This window comes from Polyodon spathula, chromosome 2 (assembly GCF_017654505.1).
Source record: "Polyodon spathula isolate WHYD16114869_AA chromosome 2, ASM1765450v1, whole genome shotgun sequence".
Classification (NCBI taxonomy): domain Eukaryota; kingdom Metazoa; phylum Chordata; class Actinopteri; order Acipenseriformes; family Polyodontidae; genus Polyodon; species Polyodon spathula.
In genome coordinates this window covers 98,815,286-98,831,912 of record NC_054535.1, presented here as the reverse complement: position 1 = coordinate 98,831,912, position 16,627 = coordinate 98,815,286, and the positions used below count along the sequence as shown (strand labels likewise).

At 39.6% G+C, this 16,627-nt stretch overlaps 1 protein-coding gene across 1 annotated transcript in view; it reads left to right on the top strand.

The window, feature by feature from the left end:
- The window catches only part of LOC121304929 (rapamycin-insensitive companion of mTOR-like), a 79,231-nt gene that overhangs the window by 43,337 nt on the left and 19,267 nt on the right, over positions 1-16,627 (top strand). The window contains exons 10-25 of the mRNA XM_041236371.1: positions 937-1,004; positions 1,663-1,745; positions 2,154-2,241; positions 2,807-2,897; positions 6,068-6,134; positions 8,135-8,215; positions 8,852-8,952; positions 9,257-9,422; positions 9,817-9,918; positions 10,078-10,124; positions 10,875-11,010; positions 11,434-11,633; positions 11,768-11,894; positions 12,145-12,309; positions 12,619-12,695; positions 13,043-13,121. Of these exons, the coding sequence (XP_041092305.1) occupies positions 937-1,004; positions 1,663-1,745; positions 2,154-2,241; positions 2,807-2,897; positions 6,068-6,134; positions 8,135-8,215; positions 8,852-8,952; positions 9,257-9,422; positions 9,817-9,918; positions 10,078-10,124; positions 10,875-11,010; positions 11,434-11,633; positions 11,768-11,894; positions 12,145-12,309; positions 12,619-12,695; positions 13,043-13,121 (1,678 nt within the window). The remainder of the gene's footprint in view (positions 1-936; positions 1,005-1,662; positions 1,746-2,153; positions 2,242-2,806; positions 2,898-6,067; positions 6,135-8,134; positions 8,216-8,851; positions 8,953-9,256; positions 9,423-9,816; positions 9,919-10,077; positions 10,125-10,874; positions 11,011-11,433; positions 11,634-11,767; positions 11,895-12,144; positions 12,310-12,618; positions 12,696-13,042; positions 13,122-16,627) is intronic.

Here is a 16,627-nt window from a genome sequence, read left to right as displayed (position 1 = left end):
AAATGTATAACAACAAAATACTTTCATCAAATATCAGTTCATCTATGCTACTATTGTACCGGGCTTCAAATCAGACTACAGTACTACTGGTACCACGAAAAAAAAAATACTGCGAGTACAACTGTACAATTACTACTAATATACGATAACAATAAAACTGTTGGATATATAGGGAGGTTCAGTAACTCTGATCTATAGATTTTACAAGTTCAACCTTTATTTTACAGCAGAGTTGCTGGAGGTCAGGGTGGTAACCTTTTATCAAAACAGGACCTGTTTTGTAATGGGACAGCCCATCTCTAGTATGCCCAGTAGGAATGCATGGGCGGGGTCATGTATTTATTTCCAGTCGTTTTGGATCGTTTCCAAGTCGTGTCTGGTGTGGATTGACATTCGGCGACTTCGCTCGCTCACGTCCAGTGTGGATGCAGCTTTAGAGACCATTTGAGGTGCTGACTTCTTTCAGTGTTTGACGGGTTATATTTATTGCATGCTCAATGTGTTGGTGACCTTGCTATTAAGTCTTGACCTAATATGGCTGCATGTGGTACACAGATGCATTCTATGAAACTCTGTTTCATTACCGTTCATTACTCTTTCACTTCCACGTTGTTTAAGCTTTTGGCCAATCTTTTTTTACTTAATGTTTGTAATACATTTTATTAGAGACTCCATTCTTGTTATACCCCAAGGGATAAATGATAAAAAAAAAAAAAAAAACACTTTTAATTCCAGGCTATAAGGCAACAAAAGGTGAAAATTTTGAAAGAGGGTGTAGACTTTCTGTAGGCACTCACTCTCTCTCTCTAATTTATTTATTTATTTATTTTAGTTGTCATTTTTTATTATTAATAATGGTATTTAGAATCAAATTAATGACTTACCCAATCCTATACAGATGGAATCCAGGTTCTTTTAACATTCTTTTTTCTGCAGAGAAGACAGAGAAGCACGGTTTCTCGCTAGTAAAATGGCAATAGTGGCAGCATTCCGATCTTGGTCAGGTAAGGACAATTTTGTAAAGAAAAGCTAACAAGTCAGTAAATGTGTGGTCCAGTGGTTAAAGAAACGGGCTTATAACCAGGAAGTCCTCAGTTCAAATCCCAGCTCAGCTACTGACTCATTGTGTGACCCTGAGCCACTTCACCTCCTTGTGCTCCGTCTTTCGGGCGAGATGTTGTTGTAAGTTACTGTGCAGTTGATGCATAGTTCACACACCCTAGTCTCGTATCTTGTTAAGTGCTTTGTGATGGTGGTCCACTATGAAAGGTACTATATAAAAAATTTAAGTTAACAATTATAATTAATTAAATCATGCATGGATTAATGCATTGGCAGAAGTGTACAGGTAGTTGTTTTGTAGCATTTTACTTAAGTTTTGTATATTTTTATTTGTTTTATTTGTTTATTTATGGGAATTTTTTCAAACTTTGTTGACCTGATAAGCTTATCTAGTCTTAAATACAACTTACAATATGCTTTGCATTAAGTAATAGGAACTTTATTGTATGTTTTGGTTGCGCTATCTAAGCATTCAATCATAGGACAAACTTTGGTGTTATTCAACAATTAAAAGCATCTAGTAAACTCGAGACTAAAATCCTCACAGCATTTTATTATCTCACCATACTTGACCCAGCTTTTTTTTTTTGTGCAATTTAGGAATCATTAACCTGTGCAGGCCAGGCAACTCGGGGGTCCAGTCTTTGATAGGTTTGCTCTGTATACCAAATATGGAAGTGAGGGTATGTAAACAGTCCTTTTAGATTTGTTTTTTTATTTATTTAACAGCAGAAGGTTGGTAGTCTATTTTGGCATGGAAATAAATTGCCTGTCGCTGAATTTTGTGATTGGCGAGTTGTATGTTTCATAAAATGGGTAAATCGGCTGATGTGAGTCGTGTGTAGTAAGGTTGTCCTGGTTGGTGTTAAATAATATACCAAATGCAGACTTCATTCGTATTGTCCAGACAGATGTGCAGTAAAAGTACAATAATATACTATGCTCAGAGTACATTGTGCTGTTAAATTTACTATTTTAAAAACATATTGAGTCTTTTGATGTTTGTCTTTCTATGTGGATGGTCTTGCACCTTTATTGATCCTCCAGATCCTTTGAAAAATGTTTCTAACTCTGGTTTCTTCTGTAAACAGCGAGAGTTGTTAGAAGTGATGTACGATATTTTCCGGCTCCCTGTCCCTGTTGTGACGCAAGATTTTATTGAAGCTCTTCTTAGTGTAGGTGGGTAATGAGTACTTTTGACAGTATGCCTCTTTGCATTGTTCTGCTTAAGCTTAGTTGAATGGAAGGTTCTTGAAAAGAATCACATTTCCTTTAATGAGCTCTTACTGCATTAAGATGGTTGCTTATTCTATTTCATTGTTTTTTAAACTGTTTTATTACAGAATGGGTAAAACAGTAGCTGTCGATTTAGCCACAGGGTTTTAGACGTTCCATATTTTGTATAGTTAAATAAGCGTCCCTATAGGGGCAGATTATCGGCCCTATTTTGAATCGTGTAAATGAACGTTTTCAGAGCAGAAAAAGTAATTTGACATGTTATAAAACTAGGAAGAAACTACTGGAAACCACCAATTGAACTTCTGTTTTCTGGAACTAAGTTGTATCTTGATAGATAAAAACCATTGTATTTGTTTTATTCCTCTGAAAATGCGCCTTTGAGCTTGCTTCAAAATAGGGCTAAGTATGTTTCCTGAGGCAAAATGAAACAATAACTTGCAGTCTGGTCTAATGTGCTGGAAAATGTTGTGTTGCCATTCCTGTGTAACATTTTGTTCAATTTTAGATCCCAGTAGATTTCAAGATAGCTGGAGGCTTTCAGATGGTTTTGTGGCAGCCGAGGCAAAATTCCTACTTCCACACCGAGCCAGGTCTAGGTTGGTAAAATATTTACTTTATTACTCCTCTTTTTAACTTGTAATAGTTTCACTCTCATGCGATTTGCCATCAAGTGCTGGGCTTGACAATAGTTTGATATAATTTGATGTCAATGACTTATCCAGTGTAACAAATGTTACATTTTCATGGAGTGGTCCTGTCTCTAACTTGCTTTCAGTGCTGCTGTAATTCAGATTTCCTTATTCCATAAACACAGGTGAAGCTGTAACTCCCCAACTGTATTGCATACTGTCTTGTGATATAGTGATTTAAGAAGAGGTTGACAGAATGAAATGTATCCATGAGGATACAAGAAGTTATCTATACAGAGAGAAGTTGGTCCATTGGTAGACAGTAGAGGGCAGTAATATGTGATTCTTGTAAAATGCTATCTGTATAACAAAGCTGCGTTTTTTAATTTGTATGCTTTCTGATAAAGTAGAGTGAATGAAAGGCTTAACAGTGAAAACCTGTAGTTTGACCTAAATACAGCATCCAACATGTATGTGAATATACCTTATCAGAAAGGCAGAATTTTTGCAGTCAAGTCTTCTGTATGTTCTGGGGTTCATCTAATAAGCACTGGGTTTCAATTGTAGAAAAAAAAAAAAAAACACAAATAAAGTTCAAATCAGGCCACAATACAGTCCTGCCAGATTAGGGTTTACAGCTTTGCAAACTTTAACTTTTCTTTTTATTTGGCCATATTTTTGTTTAGGTACAGGTTTTTTAATTTTTATTGATGCCTTCGGGTTCTATGTGTTACAAACTGCCAAGTCTTTTATGACAAATCACAATTTACAGAGCATTTTTAAGAAAAGGAAACAAATAGAAAAAGTCTAGTATCAGCAAAGTACATTGGATTGTTTAGACAAATCTAATGTAAAACTAAATTGCCAAAATGGTTTAATAGATCAATTTAAAAAAATATTCAGCGAAAAAAGGCACTTTACAGAGCGTTAAAAAGGGACCAAAAACAAAGTACACAGAAAGAGTACACAGAACCTGCAAACACAAGTCAAAAAGGAAGTTAGAAAGGCCAAGAGAGAAATAGAAGTGAACATTGCTAAGGGGGCTAAAACCAATTACAAAATGTTTTTTCCAATATTACAACAGCAAGAGAACATTCAAAGAAGAGGTTAAATGTCTAAGAGATACAAATGGCAAAATCATAGATGAAGAAAAAATAATAGCAAATATATTAAATGATTACTTTTCACAAGTTTTTACAAAGGAGGATACGGAAAACATGCACCACGTGTCATCCAGTTCCTATCCAGTTTTAAATAACTTTAGCATAACCGAGGCAGATGTGTTAAAGAGACCAGGAGCTTTTAAAATAAACAAATCCCCTGGGCCGGATGAGATCCTCCCAATAGTACTCAAAGAAATGAAAGAAGTTATTTACAAACCGCTAACCAAGATCATGCAACAGTCTCTTGACACAGGGGTTGTACCGACAGACTGGAAAATTGCAAACGTAATACTGATCCACAAAAAGGGAAACAAAACCAGGTAACTACAGACCAATAAGCCTGACTTCTGTTGTATGCAAACTTATGGAAACTATAATAAGATCCAAAATAGAAAATTACCTATATTGTAACAGTATCCTGGGAGACAGTCAACATGGTTTTAGGAAAGGGAGATTGTGTCTAACTAACCTGCTTGATTTTTTTGAGGATGCAACATCGATAATGGATAATTGCAAAGCGTATGACATGGTTTATTTAGATTTCCAGAAAGCTTTTGACAAAGTCCCGCTCAAACTGAACACAGTAGGGATTCAAGGAAACACGTGTACATGGATTAGGGAGTGGTTATCATGTAGAAAACAGAAAGTACTGATTAGAGGAGAAACCTCAGAATTGAGTGTAGTAACCAGTGGAGTGCCACAGGGATCAGTATTAGGTTCTCTGCTATTCCTAATTTACATTAACAATTTAGATTCTGGAATAGTAACCAAACTTGTTAAATTTGCAGATGACAAAAAAATAGGAGTGGCAGCAAACACTGTTGCAGCAGCAAAGGTCATTCAAATGATCTAGACAAGATTCAGAACTGGGCAGACACATGGCAAATGACATTTAACAGAGAAAAGTGTAAGGTTCTGCACGCAGGAAATAAAAATGTGCATTATAAATATCATATGGGAGATACTGAAATTGGAGAAGGAATCTATGAAAAAGACCTAGGAGTTTTTGTTGGCTCAGAAATGTCTTCATCTAGACAATGTAGGGAAGCTATAAAAAAGGCCAACAAGATGCTTGGATACATTGTGAAAAGTGTTGAATTTAAATCAAGGGAAGTAATGTTAAAATTGTACAATGCATTAGTAAGACCTCATCTTGAATATTGTGTTCAGTTCTGGTCACCTTGCTACAAAAAGGATATTGCTGCTCTAGAAAGAGTGCAAAGAAGAGCGACCAGAATTATTCCAGGTTTAAAAGGCATGTCATATGCAGACAGGCTAAAATAATTGAATCTGTTCAGTCTTGAACAAAGAAGACTACGACCTAATTCAAGCATTCAGAATTCTACAAGGTATTAACAATGTCGACCCAAGGGACTTTTTCAGCCTGAAAAAAGAAACAAGGACCAGGGGTCACAAATGGAGATTAGACAATGGGGTATTCAGAACAGAAAATAGGAGGCACTTTTTTACACAGAGAATCGTGAGGGTCTGGAATCAACTCCCCAGTAATGTTGTTGAAGTTGACACCCTGGGATCCTTCAAGAATCTGCTTGATGAGATTCTGGGATCGATAAGCTACTAACAACCAAACGAGCAAGATGGGCCGAATGGCCTCCTCTCGTTTGTAAACTTTCTTATGTTTATCATTCTTTTGCTTCAATCTCAGTGAAATTAAAAATTATCTCACAAAACTATTTACACCTTCCTCCTAGATTAGAACAGCATCTGTATTATCATTCAAGGGTAATTAATACCCCTGGCAACAGGAATAAAGTTCCTTTGCGAAATGTACATTAAACGTCTGATTTTAAGTGTAGAATCAATGTCTTTTCATAGTACCAATACCTGATTTGCTGATTTATTAAATAATTATGGTAATCACATTTGTGGAATGTACACATTCAAAAATGTAGTTACACTTGCTGTAGATGTACATTGTGGTTTCTTTCCTTGATTTGTGTTTTGTTTTCTCAGACCAGACTTGATGGACAACTATCTGGCATTGGTGCTTTCTGCTTTCATTAGCAGTGGACTTCTAGAGGTAAGAAAAATCCATATAGATTATATATATATATATATATATATATATATATATATATATATATATATATATATATATATATATATATATATATATATATATATATATATATATATATATATATATATATATATATATATATATATATATATATATATATATATATATATATATATATATATATATAATATACACACACACACACACACACACACACACACACACACACACACACACACACACACACACACACACACAGAGTGCATTGAAAAAGTATTCAGCCCCCATCCCTTTTTTTTCACATTTAAGAGTCTCACAGCCTGGGATTTTGATGCATTAGATTAGATTGGGATTTTTATTTGTGAGACGCACATTCTTAACAGTGTCGTCCGTCAGTCCCCCCCCCCCCCCCCCCCCCCCCCTCCCCCAAAAAAAGAAAGAAAATAGTAAACAATAAAATAATAAAAATTAAAAAACTGTCATCATTTTTTAAGTATTCATCCCCTGGGTCAATACTTGGTTGAACCATCTCTGGCAGCTATTACAGCCAGTAGTCTTTTCGGATATGTCTCTGTTAACTTTGCACACCGTGATGGAGCAATATTTGCCTATTCCTCCTTGCAAAATTGCTTAAGCTGTGTTAAGTTAGTTGGGGAACGGTGATGGACAGCAATTTTGAGATCTTGCCACAGATTTTCGATGGGATTAAGGTCAGGACTCTGACTGGGCCACTGAAGGACATCTATTTTCTTCATTTTAAGCCACTCCAGTGTTGCTCTGGCAGTGTGCTTTGGATCGTTGTCCTGTTGAAAGACAAACTTCTTCCGCAGTTTGAGTTTTTTGGCAGAGGCACACAGGTTTTTATCCAGGATTTCTCTGTATTGTGTGCCATTCATCCTCCTGTCAATCTTGACAATATTGCCAGTCCCTGCTGCTAAAAAGCATCCCCATAACATGATGCTACCACTGCCATACTTTACATTTTGTGCTACCTGGCTGGTGTGCAGTGTTTGATTTGCGCCACACATAACGCTTAGCGTTCAGGCCAAAAGTCTCATCAGACCACAAGACGTTCTAACACATAACTGCAGTATCTTCTAGGTGACGTTTTGCGAACTGTTTGCGGGCAAGTATATGGGTTTTTTCCAGCCAGGGCTTTTTCCTTGCTACTCTTCCATAAAGGCCCTTTTTGTGGAATGCTTGGAGATTGTTAATAAGTGAACATCATCGTCCATCACAGCCACTGACTTCTGTAACTCATTCAGAGTCACAGTTGGCCTTACAGTAGCTTCCCTAAAAAGTGCCCTTCTTGTCCGGCAACTAAGTTTAGAGGGGCGGCCTGATCTAGGCAGTGTGGTGGTAGTTTTGTATTTTTCCCACTTCTGTATGATGGAATGCACTGATCTCCGAGGGATGTTCAGTGCCTTTCCTTCCCCAGATTTGTGCTTCTCTATAATCACATCCCTGACTTGCTTAGAATGCTTTTGTCTTCATTTTGATTCTTTTTTTTGAAAGACTGTACCATACTGTGGGACCGTACAGAGAGAGCAGTATTTATCCTCACAGATTAATTTAAAGCAGGTGATCCACTAATTTCTTACACTTGGGGAGTCCAACAAATTGTGTGACTTGTTGAGGTAATATATTGCACCTGAGCAAATTTAGGCTTGCAATTACAAAGGGTATGAATACTTAATCTGATAATTTCCATTTTTCATTTTTAGTAAATTGTTGAAAGCTTTTGGAATTTTTCTTTTGATTTGACATGGTGCTCAATGCTTTGTAGATCAGTAGGAAAAAATCCTAATTTAATCTATTTCAAATTCTGAATCTGAGACAACAAAATGTGGAAAAAATGTTGGGGCTTGAATACTTTTTCAACACACTGAATATGTAGAACATAGTGCTCCAGTAGCAATTTTTATATCATAGACAATCCAGAACATTTTTTTTTTCTTACTACCCCCCCCCCCCCCCCCCCCCCCCCCCCCCCCCCCCAGGGTTTAGTTGAAGTGATAACAAGCAGTGATGATCATGTGTCTGTCAGAACAACAGTCCTTCTTGGAGAGCTTTTGCACATGGTAAGTATGCTGTACTGTGTATTTGTTACATATTAGCCACTGCATTGTCACTATGGATACTGTGAGTATGTTATTAATTCTGAACTTAATCAGTGTAGTTTTATTTTTATGTAACTCAGGCCTTCTTTTAACAAGGATTGTTAAAGCATGCATAGTATTAATATTGAATAGCCAGAGATAGTCAGTGTTGTCTCAGAGTTATATTAAGTTTGGGGGAGGGGGCATAAACATAAATCACTGATATCACAGCAGTCCCTCGGTCACATACTCGTCGCTCCCTGGGGCATGCACTACATGTCACGTGACACAAAGGTTCTTTCCTCTGATGGGAACTAGACTCAACGGTAAGCCTTTCACATTGTATAACTTACAAGTAAGGAACGTGCCCAAGTGTGACTTGCTATCTGACTTACTAACATTATTCGTGCCATTGTCCTGTAATATCACAATAGTTGCTTTGACAAAGGATACAAATAACAATTTCTGTATCGCAATATAATGGTATAACTGGTGTATAACTGCATCTCTGCATCATAGAGTATTGTACTAGAAAAATTAAGCAAGTCACATGAATTTATGAATAGTTTTAATATAAAGAAATCTATTTGTTTTAACTTTATTTAATGTGTTTTGCAGGCCAATACAATCCTTCCTCACTCACACAGCCACCATTTGCACTGCCTGCCAACTCTCATGAATATGGCATCCTCTTTTGATATCTCACAGGAGAAAAGAATGTAAGTTTTTCAAAGCATGATTTAATTTATTTTGTATTTTGTATTTTTTTTTTCTTATGAGAATCCTTTGGGACATTTCTGAAAATTAGGGGAAAAAAGAACAAAAAGTACATTCTCAAAGGATTAAAGCAAATCAGTCTGTCACACAAAAAATATTAATGTGTTCATTTAAAATATGAATGCACCTACAAAGCACAATTGTAGACACTTTGTATGTTTTGTGCAAATGAAATGCTTTGGTGGGAAAGCAGTTTTTAACTTTGATACAAAAAACAGTAAAGTATTAATGGCATTTATTTTGTAGACGAGCCAGTGCTGCAGTAAACTACCTAAAACTCTTCCATGAAAAGAAGAAGCAGGGTCCCAAGCCACACAGTCTCTACTTGGACCACATTGTGCACAAGTCGGTGGCAGCACACTACAAAAGAGACCAACATTTGCGGGGACAGAAAGATGTCTTTGTTCTAAAGGTAAGGAATTCTTGTCTAGAAATTCGGAATAACCCTTTCTTTCCATTACACAGTGTATCATGTCATATAATGCTATATTTTATTCAGTAGAACTACTTGTGCTTTAAAAAACTGAAAGAAAAAGGGCAGTAACTAAAACTGCTGACATGATTCAAGTACAGATTGCTGTGTATAAATACCAGACCCGGGTAATTTTTCGCACAAAATATGTCACAATCAATATTGATCAACGCGGTCAAGAAAACAAATATGTACCTTTGTCAATGTTCCTTTAAGATACAAGGACAACAGCATTAAAAGGTTCCTGTGAACCAGGCTTATTAGATATACTGTACAGGTATAAAAACTTTAAAATCAGAAGTACGGCAGACACTTTACTGTTTGTTTTATTTAGGATACTGAAGAAGCACTTATGATGATTCTAAGAGACAGTCACATCCTCAACCACAAACAGAACCTGGACTGGAATTGGGTTCTCATTGGGACTATTTTAAAGGTTGGTTCTAAGAGAAATATAAAAAGTGCCCTTGCATTTAATAAAAAGGGGGTGTACATATTGGTATTGTTACTATGTAAATGTTGCAGTTGTTAGTAGGAGATTTAAAAACATGTGGCTGCCAGGTAATGTGTTTACCTGTTTCTCTCTTTTCAACAGTGGCCAAATGTTAACCTTCGAAATAACAAAGATGATCACATGCACAAGTAAGAACTTGCCTTTCAAATCTTTCTGATCCACAGCCGTCTGTTTGGATGTGTATTTTATAAAATGGTAGGTTATGAATTTCCAGGCAAAGTGTACATTGAGAAGCGATGATGAAAAATATTATAAATTGCCTGTTTTATACAGTCATCACAGGCTATACATTATTATGGGTGTGCTGATACTTGTATTTGCACACATAATTGCCTTTAAGATGTATTTATCAGCAGTATTTTTCATTGTCAGTTTATGGCCTCAGTATGCAGTACAGCAGTAAAAATATCAGTGCCAGGATGAAAGGAACACTCTTCCAACTGGCTTTTAAAACACAGTGCGGAAGTTAATTGTGGAAGGATAGCTTTTGTTCTTTTGAAATCAACACAATAATGAGAGGATTTATTTAATACCTGCCAGTAAATGTTTCTTAAAGGCAATCATGAGTACCCCCCCCCCCCCCCCCCCCCCCCCCCCCATCTTTTATGTAAGACATGACACAAGTCAGTGTGCTGAACTTTGCAGAGCTCACTTGTTACAGCAGCATAGCTATGGTTGACAGTCAGACAAACTGAGGTATTCATCTAGATGTGAAAGGCATGCAAAGTTACATTTTACTTTCCTGGCAATATTTTGAGTGAAACCTATCTTTGTCCGAATAATTTAAGTGGGTTTGGTGTAGTGTCCTCTTGCGTCCTCAGCCTAGTGTCTCATAGATTAAAATTGTTTATTTAATGTTCTTATGGTTTGCATCACAGGTTTGTGCGACGATTGCTGTATTTTTACAAACCCAGCAGTAAACTGTACGCCAATCTGGAATTGGATCACAGTAAAGCCAAACAGCTGACAGTGGTGGGATGCCAGTTTATTGAGTTCCTACTAGAATCTGATGAGGTAAAGTCTTTCCCAAAAGAGCTGAATGTTGTTAACTATAAACACTTAAAGCTTAACACTCATCTCTGTTTCTGCTTCCGTCATTATTTACCGTGTTTACTAACTAACCCAGATAGGATAAACGTTTTAAAATTCCTCAAGGGTAATTGTGGGAACTGAAGTAGGGAAGAAGTCTATATAATCAGTCTTGACGAGTCTTTTCAATAGAAGTTTTTGCTTGAATAATTTACAAGCGTGGCAAAAAATGATCTCAGCAGAATAACAGAAAATCATACAGAACACATTCAAGGGGATGTTAAACAGGTGAAAAATGTATATAAGGAGTATGTATGTGATATATAAAGAATCCATTTAAGGTGCAGTGTGCTTTCCCCGTTCCGATAGTCCCTTTTCTACAGTCACTGTTCCGATTGTTTCCCATAGGACTGCCAAGCGTACCTGGAAGATTTAGTGAAGGATATTGTCCAGTGGCTCACCTCCTTATCAGGGATGAAGCCTGATCGCAGCCTCCAGAACAATGGGCTGCTCAACACCCTTAGCCAGCACTACTTCCTCTTCTTAGGAACTCTTTCCTCTCACCCTCATGGAGTTAAAATGCTGGAAAAATGTAGTGTCTTTCAGTGGTAAGCAATTAAACAATGACTTCTACTCTTCCTCCTACTACTAAATGATGGTAAACCTAAAACATGTTCAGATACAATGTTTAGTTGTCAGGGTTAAACAGCTGTGTCTTTTTATTTATTTTTGTGTTGTGTAGTCTGCTTAATTTTTGCTCTCTGAAGAACCAGGACCACTTGTTAAAACTGACAGTTTCTACATTGGACTATAGTCGAGATGGACTATCCAGAGTCATCCTTTCTAAAATCTTAACAGCAGCTGCAGATGTAAGTATTGTTTCTTAGTACTACAGTATTGCAGTATCTTCAAGGATAAACCCTCCTGAGATGCAGCTTTAAGACCAGTTATTAAAACCCAGATAAAAACATGTTCTACACTAAATATGTGTTATACTGTACACTAGCTAGTCATCATTCTTGTCCATCCTCATTCTTTGAAACAATGCTTCAGGTGTTTCTTTATCCTGTTTGAAGCTATTTTGCTGTGTTTTCATTTATTGTTTTGTTGTATCCATAGAACTGCAGGCTGTATGCCACAAAGCACCTAAGGGTACTACTGCGTGCTAATGTGGAATTCTTCAGCAACTGGGGCATGGAACTACTGGTGACACAGTTGCACGATAAAAACAAAACCATCTCCATGGAGTCACTTGATATCCTGGATGAGGCTTGTGAGGACAAGGTATGAGAAATGTGTCTTAAAATTGCCATAAAGATGATAAACAGTAGTTTATATACCCTAACTGTAAATGCGGTTTATATTACAGTATTCCAGAATTACAGATACATTTGGATGCACAAAATGGTTCCTCTTATGTGAGGTTATGGGTTTTTTTTTCTAAATAATGTTACCAGCTGTAACTAGTTGGGCACTAGTTCTAAGGAAAACCTCAAACCTAGGTGACAAATAGATTTGTTTTTTTATTTCTTTTGGTGTTCAATGAATATGCTTTGGAAAATGTTGTTTTTGCAATCGTCTTTATTTTTATAGGCCAATCTTCATGCACTAATTCAAATGAAGCCAGCCCTGTCTCATCTGGGAGACAAGGGAGTACTTCTGCTTTTACGGTAAGGTTTGCGAATAAATCATAAGGTGTGGGTTGTAGGATTAGTTTGTTTTATTAACCTATGGATTGCTCTTTTACATAGACCCAAATGTAGCAGCTGTTCACTATAGTGTGCACATAAATTGAACATTGTGTTTCAGGTACAATGTGTTGTATTGAGACCTTTTACATTTTAAATGTAAATTGTTGCAATGCTTTATGAAAGCAGCTGTTCCTTTACCCTAGTAAAAGTTATAAGATGGTATGTATGTGATAGATTTAAATACGTATGTTGTTATACGTGACTTGTGGTTAAGGTGATTAGTAATAGGCTGAGTGATATAACATTGTAATGTCCTTTTATTTTAGATTTCTTTCCATTCCAAAGGGCTTTTCCTACTTGAATGAAAGGGGATATGTCGCCAAACAGCTGGAGAAATGGCAAAAGGTTCCATTTTTTTATTTCAATTTTTTTTATGATGAGAGTAGCTGTTATTTGCATCATGCTAATATTGGACTTGGATTTCACTAAGATAAAATGCAATAGCAGTGGTGGGACCACCTAAAACCATAGCTTTGCTGTAATATATGAGACTTAAGTCCTTTTCCTCCACCAAGTACCATGGATTTCCTATTAGCCCAGTGTTGATGGCTGAAGTGTAATGCTGGCTCCAGGGATCAGGCTATTTGCAGCCTCCCTAGTGCTTCAGTATGGGTGGTGCACTGCTCGGGGTCATCAGGTGGGCACCTCCTGTCTTTGGTGTTTCATCGACCTAGCTCGCAACACCTCATGAAGGCTCGACAGTGATGCTGGCATCCCCTCCATTCTCAACCCCACCCAGCCCAGTCCCAGGTGAATCTTGGTTCTAATAACCTTTCCTGTTGGTTGCTATCCTGGATGGAGGAATGTTGTTCTCTCTGTGCAGCTATTGCTGATCTTATTGTGCTGTTTTTCCCGTGATAATGCTAAGCATCGCAACATCTGTTAATGACGCCAAGTGATAGAATCCTGGCTCAGAGCACCTTACATCCTGTAAGAATGTTCTTCAGGTTAGCCAGTGATGAACACAAAGGACATGCAGGGTTCTATCCTACCCACACATTTAAGGTTCTGCAGCGATGGAAGAAAATTATATGTGGACCTGATCAAGAAGCTGATCCTCCTCTGTTCCATTGTCCACAGGTGTCACCAGCAAATATTCTGCTATTCCACATTCTTCCATCTCAGCCATTCTCCTACTTTTGCACTTCAATAACTGCCAACTTCCTCCTTTTAGCTGGAGCTACTCTGTGCCTCTCAGGGGGGGGAGCAGAATTGAGACCATGGCCTCCTTTTCCCTGTTGGACTTGCCACATGATATCACTGACACAAAGGGCAGCCTTTATATCTTCCACCGCGTCCCTTTGCTGCCCACTTTCTCACAGTTGTTGGTACGGGTACTACCTCCCTGAAATCCCTGTTGTACCACTTCCCAAGACTCTTTCCAGGCTTTTCTGACACTGCTGGAGTGGGCTCACCATCAATATAGAACACTATTTTTTCTTTCATGGTAGAGATGACATTCGACTTGGCGGGCATAAACTGCATATATACCCATCTAATGTTATCTGGCGTTTGCCAAGTAACCAATTGGTAAAGGCTACTGTTGTAGTCATGGTGGTCATGTCTTCCATGTATGCTCTAAGTGGTGGCAGCAGTATGCCAGAAATCAGTCATTCTCCCACTAAACATTTTGAGACCCTGTTAATGACTTCCACTGCCATGAAGACGGCCAGTGGAGAAATGGTACAACCTGCCATGATACGATCTCTGGAGCTGAAAAACAGAAATAGTCCTGAAATAGGCTTTCAATAACCATGTATAGTACTGAAGAACTCAAATGCAGCCCAAATGAACTAATGTGGCAGTGAACCATATACATGAGTGTGGCAGGAAATGGCGCTGCGGTGACTCAGACCAGAAGGAGGAACAACAAAAACAAAGGTACAGTAAAGTGGCATTTGTGCCGTTTATTAAAAAATAAATAAAATATTTAAACAAAAATAAACACTTGCTCACAGAGCACAGAAAATAAATAATTAAACAAAAATAATCACAAACACCAAGATAAACTACACACACAGGTCAGGCTGGGCAGATTGCTGTCACTGATCCTGTATTTTAAATAGCAAGCTCTCGCTCTGAACACCTACCCCAGAGTGCAGAGAGCTGCAGGTATTTATGCAGGTGACCATCTCCCAATTAGCAACAAATTAATCACTTAATTCAGGAGATGGCCACCTTCTGCACAAGTTTTTAATGTGGATGGGGCGTCCCATCCATGCTGCAAAACAATACAAAACAAAACGCACAGCGGTTTGCCGTCATCTGTAAACAAAAGAAAATAATAAATAAACACAAAACACAGTACAGGGGCGGAGGGGAAGCCCAGTTCTAAAATAAACACTGTACAGGGCTGCTCGCCCTGCTACATATCCCCCCACCTTGTGCAAAGCACACATGGCCCCAACGGCCACCTCCCTCCTCAGTCTCAAAGTCCCGGAAGAGGCGGAGCAAGGTGTCGATGGTGGCGGCCACAGTGGGAGGTCCTTTCCCCCCCACTCCTTCGTGGCTGGCAGCTCCCTCTGCTGGGGCTTCAGCCACTGATAGGTAGCCCCAGGCGATGCAGACGTGGTATCCTTGGGCAGTGCAAGGCAGGCATCCTTGGGCTGTGCGAGGCAGAACAGCAACAGACCCTCGGGAGGAGAGCCAAGCCTAGCTGTGGTGCGGGGTTTGGCCCTCTTCGCAGCCAACGTGGCTGGGCGTTTTTTCCCCCGTGCTCCCCTCAGCAACCTATGCAAGGGCTGCGGAGGTCCGGTAGCATTCTGCCCTGGTCCCTTCAATGCTGAAGGGAGAAGCAGCTCCTGCTTCTCTACCTCTAGTAGGATTGGAGACAGAGGAAGCTCCTGCTGCTCTGCTCCTGGTGGTGGTGGAGACAGAGGCAGCGACGGCGGCCAGGGCTCTTCCCGCTCTTCCCCTTCTGGCTGCGACGGCGGCCGGGGCTCCTCCCCTTCTGGTGGCGACGGCGGCCGGGGCTCCTCCCCCTCTGGCTGCGACGGCGGGCGGGGCTCCTCCTCTTCAGGCTGCAGTGGGGAAACCAGCAGGCATACTCCCTCCGCTGGTGGAGGTGGGAGCAGCGCATAGTCCTCCCATGGTGGTGGAGGTGCCACCAGCAGGTATTCTCTCTCTGCTGGTGGAGGTGGGGGTGATGAGCAGTCCTCCCATGGTGGTGGAGGTGGAACCAGCAGGTATTCTCCCTCTGTTGGTGGGTACCTGGGCTGTGGACGCACCGGCTCCCCCTTTTTGGACTGTGGACGCACCGCCTCCCCTCTCTCGGGCTGTGGATGTTTGGGCTTCTCCCTCTTGGGCTGAAGTAGGGGTGGGCACAGCAGGCGTTCCTCTGGTGGGAGGAGGCAGTTTGCTGGGAAATGTCCCCACTCCCCACAGATGTAGCAGCAATACTGCACTCCCATGCTTTGGAGGAGCGCTTCCCAGCCAACCTCCTCCTGTGGCTGTAGCCCTGGTTCCACCTCCTCTTCCTGAGGTGGAGAGTGGTAGCAGTCAGGCAACACGTGGCTGACCTCGCCAACTTTAAAACACCACTTCTCCCCCCTCAAGCATGTCAGGCAGACTTGCTGCGGCTGTTGCTGCTGCTTCCTCCAGCTCCTCCTTTTTCCTCCCATCCTTCCTCCTCCCCTCCAAAAAAATAATTATAACAATTTAAAAAAACTAAACTGCAGTACCCTTCTGAAGTACGTCTTCTGGCCTGAGTCCAGGAGGCGCTGGTGATCCCACGCTGGACACCACTTGTGGCAGGAAATGGTGTTGCGGTGACTCAAACCAGAAGGAGGAACAACAAAAACAAAGGTACAGTACAGTGACGTTTGTACCGTTTATTAAAGAACAAAAATAAA